Source organism: Liolophura sinensis, chromosome 7, assembly GCF_032854445.1.
Source record: "Liolophura sinensis isolate JHLJ2023 chromosome 7, CUHK_Ljap_v2, whole genome shotgun sequence".
Classification (NCBI taxonomy): Eukaryota; Metazoa; Mollusca; class Polyplacophora; order Chitonida; family Chitonidae; genus Liolophura; species Liolophura sinensis.
The window spans coordinates 2,952,112-2,962,826 of NC_088301.1; the positions used below are offsets into that span (position 1 = coordinate 2,952,112).

General features: G+C 39.1%; 1 protein-coding gene across 1 annotated transcript; it reads left to right on the top strand.

Moving 5' to 3' along the window:
• The first annotated feature begins 216 nt into the window (after nt 1-216).
• On the top strand, nt 217-8,299 carry LOC135469636 (uncharacterized). The gene is made up of 5 exons (XM_064748164.1): nt 217-240; nt 3,524-3,709; nt 5,790-5,973; nt 7,644-7,751; nt 8,154-8,299. Coding segments are annotated over exons 1-5 (525 nt in total). The 5' UTR covers nt 217-238; the 3' UTR covers nt 8,199-8,299.
• The last annotated feature ends 2,416 nt before the right edge of the window (nt 8,300-10,715 follow it).

Sequence of the window (10,715 nt, forward strand, 5' to 3'; positions counted from 1 at the left end):
TTTGATTGGTACAGGAAAAGTGATCAGAATACTGTTTTATCTTTTTTTTCTGACACACGGTTTGCGGTGATCATAAATCAGCCTGATCACTCTGATCGTAAGTAGCACTCAGGTGAATTTAAAAGAATTCTTATGATTGGCTGAAATGGAAAGACGAAATCGGATAAATAGCTAATTCTCTTGCACAGGTCTCAAGTACATCGTGCTCACCGAGAGAAACGGACACTCAAGTGAAATCATGTAAGTAGATATTTTTTAAAGGCAGTTTCTATTTAATATATATATATATATATATATATATATATATATATATATATATATATATATATATATATATACCTCAACTTTCTCAGCTTATATTCTAACTGCGGTTTCAGACTTTGTTATTTTCAAGGAATATGAATATGAGTGTCCACAGAGGTCTTTATATAGGAGATGTGTTACTAGTAACTAAGGAACATGTTACGTACACGTACATGTCAAAACAGGCAATGGTTAGTTACATGGCATAATACATGGATAAATTGTTGCTGGGAACAAGGTCGTACATGTATAAAGCTGTTAAGTAGGGAAAAATGGAAAAATCAGTACCAATGAGTGTCTATCCGCAGGGGGGCAAGTGACGATACGTCTTTATTAGCATTGAACGGATGACCTTGCGGATAATCTGTGACATAATATTTGTACATATACAATGTATAATATATACAATGAGTAATAAAAATGAACTTGTTTGACAAAATTAATCGACATAAATTATACAAGCATGTGGTAGATCATCATATTATGAGATACGATATTAGGGCTGATGACTACCATTGAGACATGGGTTGTATTTATTTATGAAGAAAGTTTCTTTTACATCTGATGTGGCTTGATTGAATCTAGAAATTCTTTTTTTAAGACCGATTAGATCTTGCGCCTTTACCACCAGGCCATAGCAAGGTCTCTAGTTGCTATGTTTATTTTTATAATTAGACTGAACTTTACTTGAACTCACATGTCAGCGACCGCATTCGGGAAAGGATCCTGGGCCATTGCACCTCGGCCACTGAGCCCCCTAGGTTCTATAAGTCTTCCACAGAAGAAGGCAACACACAAAGTGACGTGGCGTTCTGTGCCTCACAATGTCAGCACTGAAATCTCAGACTTTGTGACTGGATATTTTGTGACTGTGACCAAGCTGCCTAATAGGTCCGCTGTCTCTATTCTTCGGTTAGGAGGTAAAATTTGTGACATCCCATCTTCCCACATAAGCGAGCTAACGAGCCTAACGAGCTACAAGACGACACACAACGTTGCATGAGCACGTGATGGATTTATCGCCAATTTTCGCTTCTTTTCCTTTAAGGAAATGTATCCGTAATGTCGTGTTTATAGTTCTCTTCAATAGATAATGATCTTTTATATTTTAAATATTTTTTATCTTATCATTATCAACAAAAGTTTTTGAGCCGTAACATTAGTGACGTTAGGAGAAAAGCTATATTATCTGTCAATGAACGTATTTCAGTAATCCAATGGCCCGGTGGGGATGGGGATTGAGTACAAATGGCAATTGTTAGCAACGCAGTTTGTAATAAAGGCGCAGTTTGTTAAAAAAGCACGCCAATAGTTCAATAGGGCATTGGAAAGTTGCATTCAAATACAACTATATCTAAGCTGGGTTTCGAGATGATTGAGAATTATGACAAGAACTCCTTTAAAAGGGCTTATATCTAGAAAACAATATGTAATAAAAGATTTTGTAATAAATGTATTTTAAGCCTTATATTTTCTTAATTCCAAAAATCTTTTCCTTAGTCATTTTTAATGTTTTTATGTCCCGTACATTATACAACATGATTATTAACACTGGATTTTTGATGGAAAGAATATTAACTGTTTTATATATTACAAAATACGCGATCTTTGTACCAGAGCTTGGAATAACAAAAACAGCCTCCAACCTTTTTATAAAACCTACTCTTTTCATTAGTTTTCAGCTAAAACTCCTATCCAGTAAAATCATCATTTTGTTTAGTTACAACGTGGATATTTTTTAAATATCTTGTTAAAAGTATTTTACTTCGCATTTCGCAGTTTGAATACATGAACATATTTTAATAGATACTTCCACGTGGTGCATATGTGCGTGTATTTCTTTTTCAAACTTATTTTAGCCCAATGTTCTCTTTAGATTTGAAACAGTGTGAATATATATATATATTCGCAAAAATGCTATGAACCGTTACAAATACACCATAACCCCCTCAAAACACATTCACAGAACATACACCCTCACAGAGCATACCATAACCCCAGACAGAACACACCATAACACCCCCCCTCCCCCGCCAACACAGAAAACACCATAACCCTCACAAAACACAACATACACCCTCACGGGGCGCACAATAACCCCCAACAGAACACAAAATAACCCTCACAGAACACACCATGAACCCTCACAAAACACAACATACACCCTCACGGGGCGCACAATAACCCCCAACAGAACACAAAATAACCCTCACAGAACACACCATAAACCCTCACAAAACACACCATGACCCTCACAATACACACCATAACCCCCACAGAACACTCCATAACCCTCACAAAACACACCATAATCCCCACAGAATATACTATAACACTCTCGGGGTACACCATAAACCCTCACAAAACACACCATGACCCTCACAATACACACCATAACCCCCACAGAACACACCATAACCCTCACAAAACACACCGTAATCCCCACAGAATATACTATAACACTCTCAGGGTACACCATGAACCCTCACAGAACACACCATTGATACTCACAAAACACACCATAATCCCCACAGAACATACTATAACCCTCTCAGGGCACACCATGAACCCTCACAGAACACACAATTGACCATCACAAAACACACCTTAACCTCCACAAAACACACCATACGCTGTCTCAGGAGACATCATATTGCCTCGCAGTATTTTTTTGTAGAATTGTTTCCAATTGCATTGTTACAAAGTGCGTTAACATCTGAAAAACAATTTGGAGTAAAGAAATTTCTAAGGAGTATATATCTGAAAGGAATCATCAGTCAGTTTAGGAATGGTCACGTTTAAAAACATTATTCAAACTGGCACTCTCGGAATTTCAGTTTGCAATTATATATTTCAAAATGCCACTCCTAAGGTGTTTGTAAGTGTTCCATTTTTATTACAAGTAAGGCCACAACCGAACCAGTAGTAAGATAATACCCGTCGTCATTTACCAGCGAATCCATCTGACCTGGTAGTGCAAAGGTCAGACCCGACTCGACGTCAGCGATGTTTTAGTTGCTGGAGTGAAAGATCACTGGGCAGATTACTATCGGTTTACATATCGTACAGTTTGACTCTTTCTTATTTGTTTGGTTTTTCTTTAAGAATAAAATGATCAACTACGTTTAGAATCTGTTGACTAAACTATCGTGACGACGTCACTTGTGACATTTTGCGTAAAGCTTGTTCGCTTTCTAACACTGAAGTTGTTTTTGCGCAGGGAGAAGGCATGTTTCTTGGTGCTCATATACCTGGCCACGGCCAGGGCGGCTATAAGCGGGCTGGATTGTTTTGAGGATATATTTGGCTGCGGAGTTGGTGTGTTCGGAAGTGGGCAAGCCGAGTGTTGCACTTGCCTGGAAAACTATCCTGAGACTGACAGTCTATCAATTATTGCCCATTGCGCGTAAGAACACCTTTTCTCTTTGTTTGAATGATATAAAGGTTTACGGTTGTGCTGATATTTGAACAAAAATCTAATACCGATGGGTAGTGATAGTGAAAGTAATGGTGTAAGTGTTGTTCAAATTGGTCTACAGCAACCTACACAAAATACTCGTTGTCACGTTACTGAATTGTATTACCACAACTGTAGTCCAGAGATCAGTCCTTGTTGCTCATGGATGAAGTTAAATGTTCATCAGCAATGTAAACATTATTTCTGTTTAATCATTAGCCATGTTGCATTCTTAATTGTATGGACTTATTAAACGGTCGTGCTGTACTCTCTCTCTATTAGATATCATTTTTGTATATTTAATATTACCTGACCATTTGCCCAGTATCTTAGGTAAATGTATACCGGCTACAGATTTAGTGCAAATTTAGCTTAATACTTTCAAATTACCACAAGCGAGGACTTCAATCAAAACAGATCTTTGTTTTGATGTTTAACGCCAATGTTTCATTTGTATGTCGGCGTTGTGGTTTATGTGTTGGGGGAGCCGGAGGAAAAAATCACCTGGAAACCTCTTGACAATATCACTGCCAAAACCGCCAGTGCTGGATTCGAACACGCATCACCTTTTGGCGCCGACAGCCACGTCACCTTAACCATGTGATCCAGCGATTCGATCTTTGTTAGGGTTAATATTGTATAGGTGCTCATGAGATGCTACACAATGGCTGATTACTTCATTCCCCATTAACGCATACTACATAGGTGCTCCTAACGATGCTACACAATGGTGGATTACTTCACCCCACATTAACACATACTACATAGATATTCATAAGGATGCTACACAATGGCTGATTACTTCATTCCCCATTAACACATACTACATAGATATTCAAAGGATGCTACACAATGGCTGATTACTTCATCCCCCATTAACGCATACTACATAGATATTCATAAGGATGCTACACAATGGCTGATTACTTCATTCCCCATTAACACATACTACAGAGATATTCATAAGGATGCTACACAATGGCTGATTACTTCATTCCACATTAACACATACTACATAGATGCTCCTAACGATGCTACACAATGGCTGATTACTTCATTCCCCATTAACACATACTACAGAGATATTCATAAGGATGCTACACAATGGCTGATTACTTCATTCCACATTAACACATACTACATAGATGCTCATAACGATGCTACACAATGGTTGATTACTTCATTCCCCATTAACACATACTACATAGATATTCATAAGGATGCTACACAATGGCTGATTACTTCATTCCCCATTAACACATACTACATAGATGCTCATAACAACGTTTTGAGATATGACTACAAAGACCCTTCTTAGTGCACGATTACACAGACATTTTTGACACAAAACTATCTAGAAGATTTTGGCGCAAGGTTAGATAGACGCCCTTGCGATTCAGTATTTCATGGATGTTTTTGGATGTTTTATGGCGCCCTTGGACACAAAATTACATCGAATTTGTTACATTTAGGATTACATAAGCGATCAGGGCACATGAATAAAACCCCTTAAAACATTTAATGTACTTCAGCTCCGGGAAAAGCCGTAACATATACTTGCAAACGACCCTTAAAACAAAGAGATTAGGGAATATTTATATATTCGTTTCATTAGAGTTTTACAGCGTAGTCAAGAATATTTCACCGCCAACAGCATGTTATTTTGGGGAAATCGGACAGCGTGAGGGCCAACGCACAATGCAGACCTCCCCATTTACTTCCGGAGAAGAACCCAGAAAGAGCTAACAGGCTAACCACCAAGCCAGGGAGATCCCAAGACAAGGACTTAAGTGAAATTTCACGAATCTATATCAAATTTCACGAATCTATATCAAATTTCACGAATCTATATCAAAGAAATCATTTATGCAGTCACATAGACCTATCTATTTTCTGCTTAATTTCCATCAATGTTCTGAAATTCCTATGATAAAAGTCATTGATGAACCTGCTTTGTGCCGCTTACTAGAATCCGCGTGGTATGAATCCAAGAATACATTTTATTTCCATACTGTGTTTTTCTTTCCAGCAATCAAGAGGCCCTAGAAAGCCCTGCAACTTGCTGTCCTTGCTCTTTTAGCCTGGCTACACTTTCTGATGGAAACGATTTTCTGGACTGCATCAAGCCAAGAAATATCAAACAGCTGGTTAAGCGCTTTGAAGGGACACGGCAGTTCATACGCGATGCTGTGAAAGCCTGCAATGGGCATTTAGTAAGATTTCTATATTGTCTTTAATTAACCTTTTTCTGTATAATTAACTAGCGTTTTACACAGAACTCACAGTTATTTTAGCGATCCGTATTGTGGACTAGTGTTTACGCCGTACACATGTTTATTTCACAAACCCATACAGTTGACTAGTGTTTACGCAGTACCAGGACTCTTGGTTATTTCACCAGTCTATACAGTTGATTAGTGTTTACGTGTACTCTTGGCTATTTCAATATCCATATAGTTCACTAGTGTTTACGCTCTACTCTTGGTTATTTCACGAATCCATATGATTGACTAGTGTTTAAGTTGTACTCTTGGTTTTTTCACGAATACATATAGTTCACTAGTGCCTAATCTTCATTCATGTAGACATGTGACACAAATAACAACTGCCATTTACTAATGATCTGTATATGGTATTTCCTAATTCACAAGTAACTTTGATTTCTTGTTTGGAGTATTACCAGTTGTATCACGTGTAAGCATTAGCATTAGAAAATAACATGGTTTCATGTCTTGCCTACAGTTATGTTTTGGCAAATTGTTTTAAGTGTAACTCAATAAATAATTAATGTAGTCATGAGAGTCATGAAATTAAACTTATGCAAACAACACTAATGCAGTAGTTAAATACAATGAACAATTTTCACGCCTTAACCATTAGGTCAAACAAGATTTTATGTCACAGCTATTCAGGCAAAACAATGCTATGCACTCTGGCTTTTAGTAACAATACAAACATGGGACACTACATGTGCCCCATTTCATTTTTTCGTTTCAATTATCCCAGAAGAGGTACATGTAGCGTTGGTATGTGAAACACAACTAGTATGTAGATTTATAACAAATATCAAATAATTGTATTTGATATCGAAATTATCCCTGATGGGAGGAGAAACTCCAAGGAGTTTATATTATCCCATATTTGGGGAGAGAAGGAATATGGACGGACAGCATTTCCAATTATACGCCAAAGTAACCAGAATAATGCACGCACAAACATTCATATATATTCATATACATCATATAGTGAAGACATATTGGTTACGTATTATAATATTAAATATTAAACACAGGTTTAATTACTTGCCAGTGTGAGTAGTCTCACATGAAAGGAAAAGTTTATTATATCATCTGTGTAGCAGGTACGAAGTTCAGTACATGCCGCCTTTATGTATACCTAACACATCTAACACAGTATGCCACTGACAGTTAATGGTTAAGCCTACGTATACGTTAGCTACAGTCACATGATACCCACCCCGTAAGGCTGGCGTCTTACGCTTACCAACTACTAGCTATGTATGAACGTGCTAACATGTCGGCATAAACTGGAACTATTCACAAACAATTAAATCAGAATCACACTTTATACCGTGCGTCATATTTAGCGTTTCATGACATATGTTACCCGTCAGGGCAATAAAAACTTCGATCTGATTGGTCGCAAGCAATCTGGTAATCAGTGACCAGTAAGAGCGAAGCTTTTTTCTTGCAAGGGTTGTTTTAGATCTGATAATGATACCTTTGAGTATTGTCCATTGTGGTAAACAGTATCAACAATTGAACAAGTGTCATGGTCATGTATTAAATTTATGTGTCAAACTTAATATAAAGACTACTATATAATATACCTGTTATTTCTTACAACTCCTTTCTTTTGACAGCGTGACGACTGCGCTCCTCCTGACTTCAACAGGACACTAAGACAAATGGTAGATAAGGTTGACGAGGTGGATTTCGCCATCAGAGTTGACTGCGGAAATATTGAAGCGGTAAAATACTTCAGCGTCCTACGTGCTTCTCAGGTCATGAATATATGCCTGCGATCATGACAGGCTGGTATCACTCTCCCCATTGTAAGCCAGCTTTCAGCAGGAACTGCCAGTCAAATTCCTTCCGTTCATGGTAGCCCGCTATTTGCTTATATTAATCCTCATCTTTGATAACGCCTGCTGCATGAGCTTTGAAAAAGTAATGCAAAATTCGATCTGCAATACTCATCTTTATACATAGAACTGGCACTTGTGTATTTGTTCTGACACTTTTCACAAGTGTGAGGTAATGTATTCCCATACCAACCCTCTTGCAGTCCAGAAGCACTTTTTAAATAGTTCGCTTACTTTCTTTACTCCTATAAGCCCTTCTTTACATCTTATTTCTTGTATTTTCCCCAGCCTCCTTGCTCGTCTGAGTCCAGTTCCGGGTCGTCCAGCAGATAGGCTTGTTCAACCAGCCAGACAGATCAGCATAGACAGATCCTTCTGATGCCACTGAACCACGCATCAATGTATGCAACATCACAGAAATAAAAGCATTACCTAAGTGCACCTCGGCTTTGGATATTTACTTCAATATGCTTTACATTTCATTGTATTTCAGTATATACTTTATACTTTATATTTCATTTATTCGACGACGGCCAGCATCATGCTGGGATGAAACCGAGAAGAACCCGGGGAAACTCAGTTCAAATTTACAGATAGTATGCTAGTTTACAGCAACACTTTGTCCTCAATACACACATTGGCTTCTCCCAGTGCCAAGGATGACCAAGGTTTAACAATTGCCAATGGAATGGGTGACTTTCACATATTAAACTGTATAGCTCCAAATGGCTAAATGGGGTGAGGGGGGTGAGGGAGGAGAGGGGGCTCTGTTGGACAAGGGCATAAACTGGATGTACATTTACGCGGAAGGTGATCTCTCGGGGCTGACCTAACCGGATGCGACTCGTTTCTTCGGTCTGTTTATTTACATTCCAAGTTAAGAAGGCGGCTTCCCTAAAGATCTGGAAAATTACATCTTGTTAACGGATCTAGTGTAGACGGAGGTTGTTAGAGTCCTCCGTTACAACTACGTATACGTCTATACAATTTTGAGAGATTGTGATGCTACTTGTATTATTAAAACTGGTGTTTGAGAATTTGACATCAATTTTGTTTCACGGGTTGAGGGTCGGAGCTGTGATCTAAGATCCTGACTAATTATTTAACGCCACCAATTGGTGGATCATAGCTCAGCACATTACAGAAGCGAGAAATCAAGGGGATGTTGCGAGCCAAAGGGTAGAGCATAGTCAAAGAGAAATAGTCAGTCAAAGAGAAAAGGTCAGCCAAAGGAAACAGCTGTTTAAACTCTTTGTCTAAAGCCTAAAATCGAGTACCAATGGTTAACAGTGGTGCATTGTTTAGTACCTGGAGTTAACTCTCGTGCTTTGACTGGTATCTGATATTAACTGGTGCTTTAACTGGAATTCAGTGATGCTATGCCTAGTACCTGGAGTTAACTGGTGCTATGCCTAGTGCCCCCAGTAACCTAATGCTTTGTTTGGTACCTGGCGTCAACTGGTGCAATGTTTAGTACTCACAGTCAACTGGTGGTATGTCTGGTATCTGAGGTTACCTGGTGCTATGTCTAGTACCTGGAGTTAGCTGGTGCTTTATCTGGTACCTGGAGTTAACTGGTGGTATGTCTAGTATCTAGGGTTAACTGGTGCTATGTGTAGTACCTGAAGTTAACTGGTGCTTTGTCTGGTATCTGGAGTTAACTGGTGCTTTGTCTGGCACCTGGAGTTAACTGGTGCTTTGTCTGGTATCTGGAATTAACTGTTGCTTTATCTGGTGCCTGAAGTTAACTGGTGCTACATCTAGTACCCGCAGTTAACTGGTGCTATGTAAAGTACTAGACGTTAGCTGGTGTTTTGGGTATTTGGAGTTATCTGGTGCTATGTGCCATGTCCGGTATTTGGTGTTAACTGGTGCAATGTCTGGTACCCGCAGTTAACTGGTGCTATGTCTAGTACATGGAGTTAATTGGTACTTTGTCTGGTACCCGCAGTTAACTGGTGCTTTGTCTGCTATCTGAAGTTAACTGGTGCTTTGTCTGGTACCTGCAGTTAAGTGGTGCTATGTCTGGTACCTGGAGTGAACTGATACTTTTTCTTGTACCTGCAGTTAACTGGTGCCATGTCTGATACCTGACGTAAACTGGTGCTTTGTCTGGTGCCTGCTGTTAACTGGTGCTATGTCTGGTACCTGGAGTTAACTAGTGCTATGTCTAGTATCCACAGTGACTGGGACTATCTCTAGTACCCACAGTTAACTGGTGCTATGTACAGTACTAGCAGTTAACTGGTGCTTTGTCTGGTATTTGGAGTTATCTGGTGGTATGTCTAGTACCAGCAGTTAACTGGTGCTATGTCTGGTACCCGATTTTAACTGGTGCTATGTCTGGTATCTGGAGTTAACTAGTGCTATGCCTAGTACCCGCAGTTAACTGGTGCTATGTCTGGTATCTGGAGTTAACTTTTGCTTTTTCTGGCACCCGCAGTTAACTGGTGCTATGCATAGTACTAGCAGTCAACTGTTACTTTGTCTGGTACCTGGAGTTAACTTGTGCAATGTCTAGTAACCCCGGTTGACTGGTGCTTTGTCTAGTACCCCCAGTTAACTGGTGCTTTGTCTGGTATCTGAAACTAACTGGTGCTTTTATCTGGTATCTGGAGTTAACTGGTGGTTTGTCTGGTACCTTAAAGTTAACTGGTGGCTTGTCTGATGTCTGAAGTTAACTAATGCTTGTCTGGAATGTGGAGTTAACTGGTGTTTGTCTGGAATCTGGAGTTAACTGGTGCTTTGTCTGTTATCTGGAGTTAAATGATGTTTTGTCTGGTACCTGAAGTTAACTGGTGCTTTGTCTGGTATTTGGTGTTAACTGGTGCTATGCCTAGTACTGTTTTG